Genomic DNA, 14,915 nt, shown 5'->3' with positions numbered 1-14,915 from the left:
CCACGCCTGGTTGCATATCAGACAGCTTGCAGAGCTGGACCTCAGGCAGACCTTGGATTCCCACCTGGCCATCGGTAACACTATCATCTCCCTCTTACAGGTGAGAAAATCGAGACTCAGGAAGGTTGGATTCACCTGTCTTGAGATCACGCAGGTGGAAGGGGCTGGAGAGAGGATTCAAATCCAGGTCAGGATGACACTGCGTGCTCACTCACGTGCCCTCGTGGAGCGAGTGCTGGTGCAGAACACGCCAGCATCGTTTCGATTCTGCAATGGAACAACTGTGCACGTTTGGAGGGATGGCAGCCATTCGTTCTTAATTACGCTGCTTGAGGCTAAGGTTTAAACGAGTGAGAATTCCTTCAGCTCTGCAGTTTGGCAGTTTGGGGAGGGGTCTGGACGGTCTGAGATAAAAAGGGACAGGATTATAAAGGAATTTGAAAGCTAGGCGTTCCCAGCTAATGCAGAACAGCTGGTTCCTCCGTCCACGCTTACAGCAAACACAACTGGTAAAGCCCGATCTTCCATCAGCCAGAGGGAGACAGCCCACAAGTGTGGAAATGGGGCCACACGAGCCATGGTGGTCACGTGGTGCGGTTTGCGCTGTTGTGATTGGCTTTTTCCCCTGGGGTCCACCGCCGGCCAGCCTCACAGTGAGGCAGCTGCGCAAAGCCGAAAGAGGGTGCATTTGCGAGTCGCCTGCACCTGCCTTCAAACGCAGGCTGGGCCACTGCCAAGCTGTGTGACCTTAGGCAAGTCACTCAAACCCACTGAGCCTCAGTGCCCTTCTCCGTGCCAGCCCCCTGGGGATGCTGTGGGGACCAGCAGAAAATGACGGCTGAATGCTGGTGGCTCTGGATTCAGGTTCTGATGTGCACTGCTCCTCTCTCGGTTATTGGACATCTTCGCCACCTGGATTCTCTTCCAGATGAAGAGAACGAGGGTTTAGATGGGGAAGGAATGAGCAGGAGAGCTTTGGTCCCCAACAGCTCAGTGGGTGCAATACGACCTATTGGTGAAGAACTCAGGTTATCTTTCCTTTTTCCCCCGGAGGCATGAGTGAATCTTGGTCCTGACCCCCACCAGTTGTGAGGCACAGGGCAAATTCCTTAACTTCTCTCGGCCTTGGTTTCTTCATCCGTAAAATGGGATGCAGACATAGCCTCTACCTTCTGGGGTTTCTGTGACTTTAGGTAACACGTGGAAATCTTCTGGCTCAGGATGCCACATACGGTAAATACAGCCATCCTTCAGTATAGGCAGGGGACTGGTTCCAGGACCCACTGCGCACCTACCAAAATCCAAGGATGCTCAACCTCTTCCAGTCGGCCCTCCATAACTGCGGGCTCCATAACCAAACCACCTGGCTGTGGACCTGTGGATACAGGGGCCGACTAGACTCATGAAATGCTAGCGAATATTATCAACCACTGCAGCCTGGCAGATCGTGAAGGGCTTCCCCGGGCAACTATTCTGAGAGGCCACTAGTGACCATTCTCCGTGCTGGGCAATGATTCAAAGTGGCAGCAAGTGGGAGGAAGGAAATGAATGATGATGATTATGAAACGCACAGAGTTTCCATCTATCCACCCAACAACTGGACCTTAACCCTGTCCATTGGGTCCATGTTCATCTAAGTCTCTGCTATCATCAATAAAAAGGCGTAGAAACTCCCCTCCTTTATCCCACTTGACCTTTTAAGACATGCCGTTCCTCTACAATGCCCTTGAGGATAATCTCCATCTGCAGTTACATGTGAGGGGGAGGCAGGGGAAGAATAACAGGCTCTGCAGTGCTGATCGCCCACATTGTGGGCCACCTGGGCTCACACTCAAATTCCCAGGGTGCACTTGGATGTGCTTAGAGCATCCCAGAGTGCACAGCATCCCTGCCCTTTGCCACTGGTGGACAAGCCACATCATTGAAACTTTCCCGAGACGCAAACATGCTCAATGCACTGGACAGGAAGATGCCTAGGGCTGGAAATGTCCCATCAATGGACACGTAGAGAGCTTCTGCCAAGAGGAAGAACTATGAGATCTGAGGAGGGAGGAGCTAGGAAGAAAATACCTTACAAAATTCATGGCATGGTCAGTCTGGGATGTGGTGAGACCATCAAACTGGCAGAGCATAGAGATCACATTTGTTTCTGAGCTGGTAGCATCCACTCTCTCTTGTTTGCTAACAGCAGTGCAATTCTCTCTAGTGGAAGTATTCCTGCCCCACGACAAGGTCCACAAGGGCAGGAGTTTTTAAAATCATTCTCTTTACTACTCCATCTCGAGCATCAAGGACGGTGCTGCTTAATATGTTATTTGTTTACATTTAAATTAAAATCAAATCACACTGAAGATTTGGTTCCTTGGTCCCACAAAGCACATTTCAAGCTCTCAGTAGCCACATGTGGCTGGTGGCTACTGCACTTGGACATCAGCACAGTAAGTTCTACTGGACAGCGCAGGTCTAGAGCACTGCCTGGCATCCCGTAGGGTGTCAACAAGCGTGCGATGGATGAAGGAAGGAAGGAATGTCTGAAGTGCTCTGCCCTGCTGGCCAAAGCCAGGACACATGACTCAAGATAAAACCATCCACCTCCTTTCCCCAGGACTGAACTTTTCTCAGTAATGAAAGAAGGGAAAACAAAAATAGCAAACATACAATATGGCTGGGAAGTATTTAAGCCAAATGGCGGTATCCCTTGGGTGAAAAACGTCATGTCATTCTTGCCTTGTGTTCTGCCACCTTCTGTACCGATTATGTGAACTCCCTACATCCTCCCAGGAATGTCCTTCCTTACCTACTTTAGCCAACACAGTGTTCTACCTTGACTTTCTGAGGAGTCTCGGTGCTTTTCATCTGTGTCCCATGAGAACTCCAGCCTCCCTCTGTCCAGGGGATGCTCTGGGTCGGTCCTCACCTCCAGAAAGGCTGAAGAGCTGTCCAACCGAAAGTACAGCCCAGGAGACCCAGACGAGCCAGCAAGGGGAGAGCAAACTGAGTTTCTGCAAAGGCAGGAGTGCGACCCGTCAGGCTGGAAAATAACAGGGCTGAGGAAATGATTATTTTGCTACTCGATGCAAACAGAACTGTTAACGGCATAATTACTGGCATGTTTTTCCAGTTCCCTCGTGACCAACAGCCTGAGTGGATACACCCTTTCCGACTCACACATTATCTGGGCGGAGCTTTCCTTGGATGGTGTCCACGTGGGTTTTGGGGTCTCAGGAAAGAGGATGCGCATCTCTGATCACCCAAAGAATAAAAGTGGCTGGATGCTGAGAAAGCAGCCAACAAGAGAGATGGTCGCATCCAGAGATCTGGTGTCGGGCTCCCAAATATGACCTCCCACGAAGTAGTGAGGCTAACATTTTCCACCCTAGCACTCACCTTGCTATTTATTACTGTAATTAAGGGATGAATGTCTATGTCTCCCCCAGACCAATGATCTGCAACTCTCTCTGTGTATTCCAATCACCTGGGGAGCTTTAAAAAAGAGAGATTCTTGCTTCCTGTAAGGAATTTATATTCAACTGGTCTGGGTTGGAGTCCTAATATTTTAAAGAACCTGATACTTGAAAGGTGTTTTAGAGGAAATTTCCGGGAATCACACAGCACTCTGATTTTCCCTCATTGAGAACCGTGTCACGGGATGCCATGCTCCCTGTGGCAGGGACCCTGTCTGTCCTGCTGTCTGCTGTCCCCCAGGGTCCGGAGGTTGATAGGTGCTCGGGAAATGATTATTGAATGAAGGAACTGGAGAACGTCAGCTCCATCCCCACACAGAGCTGAGAGGATGGGTTCCTTGCAAGAGCTGCCTTCAGAGGGGGCTCCCAGCAATGCCCATCCCAGATGCTGCTGGAGACCCAGGACAGCACCGTCCCCTCCCGCAGGGCAGCTGCGGGCAGGCCCAGCAAGGGGCGGAGGGAGGCTGTACCGGGTTTAAGGGTGTCTCCCCTCCCCAAATTCATATCCACTTGGAACTTCAGAAGGTGACCTTATTTGGAAATAGGATTTTTGTAGATGTAATTAGTTAAGATGACTAGGGTGGGCCCTGACTCCAATGACTGGTGTCCTTATAAAAAGGTCATGAGAAGAGAGACAGACATATAGGAAAGAAGGCCAAATGAAGATGAAGGTAGAGATTGAAGTGACGCATCTACCAGGCAAGGAACACCAAGGGCTGACGGTGACCACCAGCAACTAGGAAGAGGCGAGAAATGTTTCCCCTTACAGCCAGCAGAGGAAACACGGGCCTGCAGAAACCTTGATTTCAGACTCTGAGCCTCCAGAACTGTGAGAGAATAAATTTCTCTTATTTTAAGATACCCAGTTGGTGGTCATTTCGTACAGCAGCCTGAGGAACCCACGACACAGGCTAAGGGCACAGAGAGCAGAGGCAGGTGGGCAGAAGGAGGAGTCAGAGGGCTCACCTTGCTCCACCCCCCACCTCCATCACTCTGCTCCACCTACTTCTCTTCTCTTTAGTTCCTGGACGCGCCGGGCTCTTCCCTGCCTCAGGGCCCTTGCACGTGCTGTTCCCCTTCACCTGGTACCTCCACTCCCTCTTTTGCACAGTGGGCCCCATTTCAGGAGTTGGCTTAAACAGCACTCTTTAAAAGCATCTCATCTTCCCTGACCATGCTCCTTAAAGTAGGACCCCCTTCTTATTCCCCATCACGGCACCCCAACATGACTTTACTGACGTCATCACCATTTCTCCCATAGATTGTAAACCTCCTCAGTGAATGAGCGAGTCTGTTCCTCTGCTGCATCTCCCAGTCCCTAGCACAGTGCCTGGCACTCAGCCTGGCTCAACACCCAGTCGGTAAGTGAACTGCACACTTGCTTGAGTAAATAAATGATTATATCCTGCAAGCTGCTCCCAGAGAGGGTAGTGGCCGCTGCTTTTCCGAACGGCCCTGGAGAAGCTCTAGCCTGTTTTCAGAGTCTGGCTCAGACTATGTCCTCTTGGGGAACTCTGAAGGCCCAGGTGTGAAGCAATGAGGGTCTGAATTGGGCCGAGATAGAAGAATCATAGGTGGAAACACCCATGAGGAAGATATCAGGGTTAGAATGAGAATATGCAGGCCCCCATGGAGTGGTGAGATGGAAGGCACACAGGTTTCCAGCTGCTGGTGAACAGGTGGTCTTATTCAGAAGGATGGGGAATGAGAAGGGGGACTGATGTGGGCTGGGAAGAAGTTCTAGAATAATCATTTGAGGGCTATGATCCTGTGGGGAGACAACTGCCTGTAGCTAACCTCATGGGTCTCCTGAGAGTTGTACCAGCTACTCAAAGCTTCCAAGGGTTCCAGGGCCCTTGTTTTGGGAGTTTATGTTCCTTAAAAAGAATAAGAAATGCCTCGCACCCATTAGGATGGCTACTATCAAAAAAAAAGAAAGAAAGAAAAGAAAAATATGTTGGCAAGGATGTAGAGAAATTGGAACCCTTGTGCACTGCTTGTGGTGATGTAAATTGGTACAGCCACTAAGGAAAACAGTACGGAGGTTCCTCAAAAGCTAAAGAGACAACTACCATATGATCTAGTAATTCTACTTCCGGGCATATACCCTAAAGAACTGAAAGCAGGGAGGTGGAGAGATATTCATACACGCATGTTCACAGCAGCATTATCTACCATAGCCGTAAGGTAGAAGCTACCCAAGTGTCCATCAGTGATAGATGAAGGGGTAAGCAAAATGTGGTCTATACGTACAAGGGAGATGTATTCACTCTTAGAAAGGAAGGAGATTGTGACACCTGCTACAACATCAATGAACCCTGACATATTGTAAGTGAAATAAACCAGTCACAAAAAGACAGGTACTGTCTGATTCCATTTCCATGAGGTACCTAAAGCAGTCAAATCCACAGAAACAGAAAAGAGAATGCTGGTTGCCAGGGCCTGGGGGAGGGGCGATGGGGGTTTTGTCTAATGGGTGTGGAGTTTCAGTTTTGCAAGATGAAAAGAGTTCTGGAGCTTGGTTGCATAACCATGTAAATGTACTTAACCATTGAACTGTACACTTCAAAATGGTAAATTTTATGTTACGCATGTTTTATCACAATTAAAACCAAAAGAACAAAGAGGGGTCTCGAGCCACTTTCTTTCTCAGTCCTTAGCTGTCCCCTCCTGCCTCACACTCAGTCCTCTTCTGAAACTCTGGCCTCAGGCCCCCGGGCGTCCTGGGTCCTCTGCACCAGCCCTGCTCTACGGGTCTCCTGAGAATGGGGCTGTTCCGTGCAGATGGGGGGGCCTGAGCGCCACACAGGAGGCGGCCTGACTCTGTGCCTCAAAGGCTGAGCTGCTGCTTGGATTCAGGAAGCTCACGATGGCTTACAGGACTCTGGCCTCTGCCGGAGGTGCAGGGAGGAGGGGGCTCCCTGAATGTGGTTCTAGGTCAGCAGCTGCAGCCCCCATCCTTCCTCACTGGCCTCCCCTTTCCCGCTCCGTCCCCTCCCCACTCTTGTCTCACAGTAGCCAAAGTGATCCCTCCACATTGTAAATAAGGTTACTTCACGCTGAAACCACACAGCTCATGGGCTAAGGATTCAACCACCGGACAGGTGATCAAAAGTCCCTGCAGGAACTGGCTGGACCATCCTCCCTGGTAGTAAGGCAACCCCTGGCTCGCTGTGTTTCAGCCACGTCAGCCTTCTTTTAGCTCCTCAGGCATGCCAGCATCCCTCCTCCCAGCAGGCCTTTGCCCATGCCATCCCCTTTCCTGAACACTACCCCAGGATCATCCTGCACACTTCCGCTAGCTAAGCCCAACCCATCTCGCACACCTCAGTTCACGTGCTGCGTCCTCAGGGAGGCCACCCCAGGCTCCCTGGTCCAGGTGAGCTTGCTTGCTAAGTGCTCTTATATCCCTCCTTCCTTTCAGAAGACTTGCCTCACTTTGTGACCACGTGTTCACTCGTGTGATCATTCTGGTTAATGTCTGTCTTCTCCCATCAATAACCATGGCTGCCACACAGACAGTACTTACCAAGTACTTACTAAGCACATTACACACGTTAACTCGTTTCATCCTCTAACAACCGTATGGGGGTGGTACTGTTATTGTACCCATTTTACAGATGACGTAACTGAGGCCCAGAGATATTAAGCGATTTTTCTCAAGTTCAATTTCACACAGCTAGTAAACAGAAGAGCTGGGATTCAAGCTCAGTTGGTCTGGCTTAAGTCTGCACCCTTGACCACTAGGATGAGGGCAGGGACTGACCATGTTCTTCTTTCCCGTTGAACACCTGGTACCCAGCACAGTGTCTGGCACATAGTAGGTGCTCAATAATTATCTGTTGCATGACTGAGTGAAGTCAGAGGAGCCCTGTCTCCTGATCTCATCTGCGAGACCATTTTCAGCTGGCCTCACAGGCAGGCCTGAGCTCTTTCCTCCCCAGGACACCCCCAGGCTGCCTTCAGAAGGGGCTTGGATGGTGAAAGAAGAAGGAAGGGAAAAAGGGAAGCTTAGAGCTCTGACCCTAAGCCTCCATCTTTCCATCTTCAACCTTAAATCTGCCTCAGCCAACCGGAATCACTGGGAGCTTTTCTGCTAGAACTAGGCAGAGGTGGGCCAGGCTGAATGGGAAAGGTCACCAGGCTTCTGTGGACGCTGGTGCATCAGATCAGCACCCCTACCCCGACCCCAGCATCATCAGGGATCAGTCAACAAAAGTCCCTAAGTACCAATGCTGTGCAGAGTCCCACGTGATCGAGCTGCATCTTCTTAAACCTGATGAGGTCCTCACCTCAGGACATACGGCACAATCCAGGCTGGCCAAAAGACACGGCTTTCGGAGAGCTCTTAAGAATCCCGGCTCTACCACCTGATGAGTGGGCAAACAAATCGTGGTATAGCCACACAATGGAATAGTATTCAGCCATAAAAAGGATGAAATACTGGCACATACTACAATGTGGGTAAACCATGAAAATATTATCCTAAGTGAAAGAAGCCAGTCACAAACATCACACACTGTACGATTTCATTGATATGAAATATACAGAGTAGGCAAACTCAGAGAGGCAGATTAGAGATTGATAGGGGCTCATGGGGGGAGGTGAATGGGGAGGGATGGAGCTTCCTCTTGGGGTGATGAAATTGTTTTGGAACTAGATGAAGGTTCTAGGGTGCACAGCATTGTGCATGTACTAAAAGCCACTGGATTGAGCACTTTAAAATGCTTAATTTAATGTTAAGTGAATTTTGCCTCAATTTAAAAAAAAGATCACTGGCTGGAACCTTGTGGTCAAGTTCCTTAACATCTTTGTGCCTCAGTTTCTTCATCTGAAAAATGGGATCCCCGAAGTATGTATGTACTTCATGGAATTGCTGTCAGGACCATGGATAGCACTTAGAATCACGCCGGGGATGTACTAAGTGCTGTAAATGCATTTGCTGTGGTTGCATTTGCTGTTAACAACAGGATTTCCGTGACCCACTCGAGAATCACTGAACTGACTGGAGGAATGAAAAGCAGGGGATCGACTGTGCACAGATGCCTGAGTCCTCTGCCCAGATCCCAGGGCGACCAGGCTCCATGCCGAATATTATCAAGGGCTTAACTTTCCTGCAAGGTTCACTAGAAGTTCTGTTTGAATACTAACCTCTTGAAACGTTTTTACACACCAGAAGTCATGTTTTAAGGGATGAGGATTAAGACACACACGTGTTAAAGGTCCCAGCAGAGGGCCTGGCACACAGTAGGTACACAGGAAACAGCTGCTGGATCTGGGCTCTAGTCTTGCTTGATCAGCGCCATGGAGACCCTGGTCTTGGGGACGCTGCAAAGAAGCCAGGACACCTGCCTCCTGTCTGTACGAGCTGGCCTTTCCTGCTGAGGAGCCGCAGAAAACCTCTTAGCTTCCTGCTCTGGGTCCCTGGTGGTATGTCGAGAGGTTTGGGTCTAGGTCAAGTGTAGCTTAAATATCCACATGGCAGGTCCCGCTAGGTTAGACCTTGTTGCTGTGGATCCCCAAGAGGCAGAATTAGTAGATCCTGGGTTTAGCTTGAAAAACTGAAATACTGTTATCCCCTACCACATGCTCGCACACACCTACACACATGCATGCATGCACCCACGCACGCACACATACACCACAGACAGAATATGAGCCCCAGAGGGGCCGTGGACACACTCAGCCTTTGCATCTGATTTGCTCTGGGACATAGAGCCCAGTGATAGACTGTGTGGGGTCTGTTGCTACTGGCCCAAACCACGCAGACCAACGGCGCAATGCTTTAGGGTTTCATCCCTTCCTGTGGCCCATCTAACCGAAGAATGCTAGCACAGTGTCCAGCCTTACTCAGTACATAGAACATATTGAATAAAACCATCATGTCCTTTGAGGATTCCAGACCTAGCAGGGTCTCAGTGCTTGAAAGCATCCATTTTCATTCACACGCTGGATACGTAAACATCTCCAACCAGAGCCTACGTGGGCCAGGCGGTCACATCAACGGCGAAGGAGGAAGACCTGGATTCTTTAAACACACTTCGCTTGCATATTCCAAACATGAGAACAGTCTTCCCATTCATAGACGAGTTGGTTCTATCCTGCTTCTCTTGAAACATTTTAGCCTTCAAGTCTAACTTTGATTTTCCCACTTTTGAAAGAGATGTGGGTTCAAGAAATATTTTCCTGGTCTTCTCACGAGTGAAGGGAAAAAGGAAAGCAACTCAGTTGACGGTGAAGTCCAGCCCATGGGGTCCAGGCTACTCCACCACTATAATAATAACAGCCTGCATTTAACGAGCACGTTCTGTGTCAGGCACTGTGTTAAGCCCTTGACATGCAACACGTCCTCTAATCCTCCTAACCGCCCTATGAAGTAGGTGCTGATACTGTGCCCCCTTTCAGGTGCTGACGCTGAGGTGCAGAAGGCTGAAGCTGATGGTACCAATTCACACGGCCGGTCGGCGGTGGAAGATTCTGCACAGGCTGTCTGTGTCCAGGGTCTCATCGAGGCTACTGGCCAGTGAAGACCAATGAGTCTGGCCAGCAGTCAGAACTAGGCAGCAGACCGGGCAGGCGATGTCAAGTCACAAACAGCTCAGAGCAGCCACGACAGGTGGCCTCTGCCCTTGGATATCCATCCCCCCAGGTTTTCAGAGCCTCGTAGAAGCTACTGACTTGGGCACTCACGCCCCTTCGAGAAGGCTCCTAAGTTTGCTCATCCTTCCTGGGAGGGGAGAAGTCATGGTTTTGGAAGCTACAGATGGAGCGGCAGATGGGAAGTGAAAGCTTATCAGAGTTGCCCAGGATAAAACCATTCATCTGCAAAATTCATATGTTTCTGTGTGGGGCGATTTTACGAAAACAACAGCAAGAGGAAGCAGCAGTGCCTGATGCGTGAAGTGCCTCTGGCCACGAGGCTAGCAACGTGAGTGGCCAGAAGAGCTTGGGGTGGGGCGCATGGGAATGAGGGCCGTGGGGGGCAGAGGAGACACAGACTGACAGAGATGTCGAGACAACTGAAGCATTAAAGCTAAAAAAATGACGACTCCCTTCTCTGAACCCCCAAATGGGTGGGGCGCACGGTCTGAGAAAGGATTTCTGGATCTTTCTTGGAGGTTATGAGGTGCAGCCTTGGAGACAGCATGGGAATTAACAGTTGACATTTACTGAGCTTTCTAAGTGCCCAAACTCTGCTCGGTTCTATTGTTATAACCTGATTTCACAAAGATTGAATTTACTGGCCAAGGGTCACCCGCTCGTAAGGTGGCAGAACTCAGAGTCAAACCTTAAGCCATCAGATAGAAGCCTGAGTACTCATCCTCCTGCATACGAAATGCTAGAAATCCTGACATCCTGGCCGAGGCGACCTGGCTAAGTGGCCGCTGCTACAGCTTCAACTTGCAAATCAACAGAGGGCCTCTGGGGGGCAGCACTGAGACCTGATGAGATTCTTTCGGGAAGGGCCATGGGCTGGCCCACCTGCCCTTGAGATCTCTGGCCAAGTGTCACCACCTGACCGAGGCTGAGATGAACTCTGAGGCCTCCACAGGAGGTCCGGAGGTGGGAGAGTGAGACCCCAGACCCTTGACGGGAGTGCCTGCCACGCTAGCAGCTGCACTCAGCATGCTGGGATATTTCTGAATGCGGTCCTTATTTGGAAGGTGGAGGGAGAATGTTCTAACTCACCCATGCCTTGTGCTTCTCTACACTCACCTCTCCTCACCGTTTTGTTTATTATACTCCAGCCATGTTTAAATTTCTCAACGGCAACTAGTTCATCTCTGACCCGAGTCCAGGCTGTTCAGACGGTTCTCAGTTGGAGGCGATTTTGCTCCTCTGGGAACAACATCTGGAGATGTCTGTGCTTGTCACAAGTGATTGGGGGCGGGGCCCACTGCTGGCATCTAGTGGGTAGAGGCCAGGGGTACTGCCAAACGCCAGCAGTGAGCAGGGCAGCCCCCAGGACACAGAATGATCCAGCCTGATGTCACTCGTGTCTAGGTTGGGAAATCCTCGTCTAGAAGGATCTTCCTGTTTTCCATTTGTCTGCCGATCCCTTCTTATCCTTCAGGTCTCAGCTCGAAACTGCTGCCATTCTGACCCCCTGGTTATGCCCCTCCTCCACTCACACCATCTTCCTTTCTTTACAGTCTGTTCACACCTACTATGATGTGTCGCTTGCATGATTATCTAATTCTATCCTCCCAGCTAGGATCCATGCTCCACTGAATGCCCAAGGAGTGCTTGTAGTACTCACATAGTAGTTGCTTAATAAATGTTTGTGGAATGAATGTTTGAATGAATGAATAAGTAAGTAAAAGTCTGCCAGAGATACTTCATAATCACCCCCTTGGATTCCTGCCACCCTATGAATAAAAGAAAACTGGTATCTTTCTAATCCCCATCATTTTCCTCAGGTTCAAAGAGTGCCAGGAGTATCCTACGTCAACTAACCAAGGATTGTGCTTTCCCCTGATCTCCTCCAAGGTCCAGATTCTCCCAGCAGATGACGGGATGCCACCAAGCCCAGGACTGAAAGGGGCACAGGAAAGGAGACAGAAGCCATTGCTAGTTTTAAAGAGAGGTCTTCCCTCCATGCCTGTATCTTATATGATCTTGATTCAAAACCCAAATTCCTGGGAATATGTGATCTCCACATTTGATGGCATTAAGAATGACTGTTAATATTTTGGGTGTGATAATCAAATTGATGTTAAATTCCAAGAGAGACTTTACCTTTTAGATATGTTTACTGAAATATTTACAGATACAATTATATGACGTCTTGGAAATGCTTCACCAAGGGTTGGTGGAAGAGGGTGAAAGTCTGTACTTGTATAGAAACAAGGTGAATTGATTACAGTTGAAACTGGGTGACGTGGGGGTCACTATACTAGTCTCATATTCTTGTGCATGTTTGAAAATTGCCCGGATAAAGGAATATTAAACAACAATGACAAAAACTTTTATCTAGCTCTTCTGGGAATGCTATACCCAGTGCCAGGAGAGGAAGGAAGGCCCTCTCCCCTTCACCCTGTTCACCTCTCCTTTTCAGCCTTGTCAAAAATCAAGATGGGGGCTTCCCTGGTGGCACAGTGGTTGAGAGTCCACCTGCCAATGCAGGGGACACGGGTTCGTGCCCCGGTCCAGGAAGATCCCACATGCAGTGGAGCGGTTAGGCCCGTGAGCCATGGCCGCTGAGTCTGCGCGTCCGGAGCCTGTGCTCCGCAACAGGAGAGGCCACAACAGTGAGAGGCCCGCGTACCGCAAAAAAAAAAAAAAAAAATCAAGATGGAAGACACAGTCAAGCAAAGAGCTGCCTTCTTGATCGGAAATATAGTTCATTTTCTTGCCTTTTTACCCCTCTACAGATCTCCAGGGGTTTTCTTTGCTTACGTCTCTTTTAAAGAGTAGACCAACGTTCGTGCAAAGGGACAGGCCTTCCTGGTGGCATCTGAGTTTCTCTCTGCCTAGGGGCTGCTGGCTGTTCCGCCAGCTGCCCACAATTGTGGCCAAGCAGCCTGCAGGTTCAGTGGGAGGGCTTCAAGAGAAGCTAGAAATCTGGAGTTTCAGTTGCAATCTCCCGGTTTTAAAATGTGGGCAATCAACTCATGTGTTAAAATCTGAGAGGAGCCAGGTGAACACACCACGGGCCTCCAACAGCCCGGAGACGCCTGTCTGTGATTCTGCCCGAGCCGTCACAGCACTCTTCCTTCTTCCATTTTGTCCCTTTCAGATTAACACGTAAGTCAGACCTTGACCCTCTTCTGCCCCAAACATGCCAGCGATTCCCATCTTTCTTTGAGTAATGGCCAAATTCTAGAACCTCCATGATCTCACCTCAATTTTCTCTCTGGCTTCTGTCTCTTACCACTTTCCCCTCACTTACTCTGTTCCAGCCACCCTGAGCCCTGTTGTTCCTGGAACACACCAGGCATCCACAGGGCTCGGCACCAGCTCCGCCCTCCTCCTGGACCACTCTCCCTGTCTGGGTGGCTCAATCGGCGTCTTCCGTTCTTCTCGGGAAGGACGTTCCTGGCCACTCTCATCTTGCTGCTCTCTGCCTTATTTTTCTGATGTACCATTTTACTTATTTTATGTGCTGTCTGTCTCCCCCACTGCAAAGGTTTTGGCCTTTGCAGTGTGTTCTCAAACAGAGCTGGAAAAACCATGTACTTAAGAAATCTCTGTTGAACGAGTGGATGAATGAGCGAATGCTCACATGATTCTCAGGCTCAGGGTGGACCCTGTGCAGAGAGATCTCATGGAGACAGTGCATAAGCATCTCACAGAGGCACAAAGGCTTCTCCAGACAGGAGGCAGGCTGCTTCTGCCTCTGGCTTCCCAGCTGTGACAGGGGAAGCAGGACTCCAGAGCAGGCTGGCCTGGGGCCGGGCCGCCTTACCTGATGGGGTAGTCAGCCGCGCTGAGGTTGATGAAGAAGTCCCAGGGCCAGTCGGTCATCTCCAGGAGGTCCCGCATGCTCTGCAGGTACGTCGACAGCAGGCTGGCTCCCCCCCAGATGGTGGCCATCCTCCAGGGGGTGACGCGGATGTTGCTGTACTGCCTGGCGAACTGGAGCACTTGGCGATGCAGGTAATTAGAGCGCTTTTCCCAGGAGAGAAAGGGTGACATTCAGCAGTGCAGAAAACACCAATACCTGTCCCTTGCCCCCTCTCTGTCCCTTCCCTTCTAGTTGACAGGGCTTTTGAACTTTGCCAAGTAACTGATTCAGGCCTAGGGTGTCTTTCTGCATTGCTATTTGAACTTCATTATTTTTAAAATATTACTTTAGCTATCTGAAATGCAGATTCCCTGGCCCCGCCTCTAAGCCTGGTTCACTAGGTGTAGGCGGGTGCCTGGGAGTCTGCATTTTTCTACAAGATGGATACATATGGTCTGAGGTTAACAAGCTAAGAAATATAGCTGCATCTAGACCTGATGAGTATTTCAAGAGGTAGAATTTCTCCATTACCCTCTCACAGGCCTGCAAGAAGCAAGCTTTTTGGATAGGCATCCCCTTTGCCTTCTTGACCAAAGACATAGTCATGTCACGTCAGCAGACCGACAGAAACCTCTGGAACAAGATGCTCAGGGGTCAGCAAGCTGGCTGCAGGTTTTTTGTAAAGTTTTATTGAAACACAGTCACACGCATCCATTTACGTATGTTTTTTATGGCTGCTTTCATGCTACAATGACAGAGCTGAGTAGCTGCGACACAGCGTATGGCCCACAAAGCCTGAAATACTTGCTCTCTGGCCACTGACAGAAACAGTGTGCCCATCCCCGGGTTAGTTATCTTCACAGAGCGACAGGCACTGCATCGGGCAGTGGGACAGTGAGGAAAAGAGGTACGAATGACAATGTTTATGGAGAAAGTCTAATGGGAACTTTGAAACCAACACACACACACACACACACACACACACACACACACACACACACACA

The 14,915-nt window shown here is 49.9% G+C and overlaps 1 protein-coding gene across 1 annotated transcript in view; it reads right to left on the bottom strand.

Annotated features, from left to right (window-relative positions):
- The window catches only part of XYLT1 (xylosyltransferase 1), a 317,608-nt gene that overhangs the window by 80,914 nt on the left and 221,779 nt on the right, over positions 1–14,915 (bottom strand). Inside the window, exon 6 of the mRNA XM_027098118.1 lies at positions 13,873–14,075. Within this exon, the coding sequence (XP_026953919.1) occupies positions 13,873–14,075 (203 nt within the window). The remainder of the gene's footprint in view (positions 1–13,872; positions 14,076–14,915) is intronic.

This window comes from Aethalodelphis obliquidens, unplaced genomic scaffold (genome assembly GCF_003676395.1).
Source record: "Aethalodelphis obliquidens isolate GAN/ISIS:26980383/991018 unplaced genomic scaffold, ASM367639v1 scaffold120, whole genome shotgun sequence".
NCBI classification, from domain to species: Eukaryota; Metazoa; Chordata; class Mammalia; order Artiodactyla; family Delphinidae; genus Aethalodelphis; species Aethalodelphis obliquidens.
Note: the sequence above shows the minus strand (reverse complement) of the source record. Positions and strands in the feature narration are given on the sequence as shown.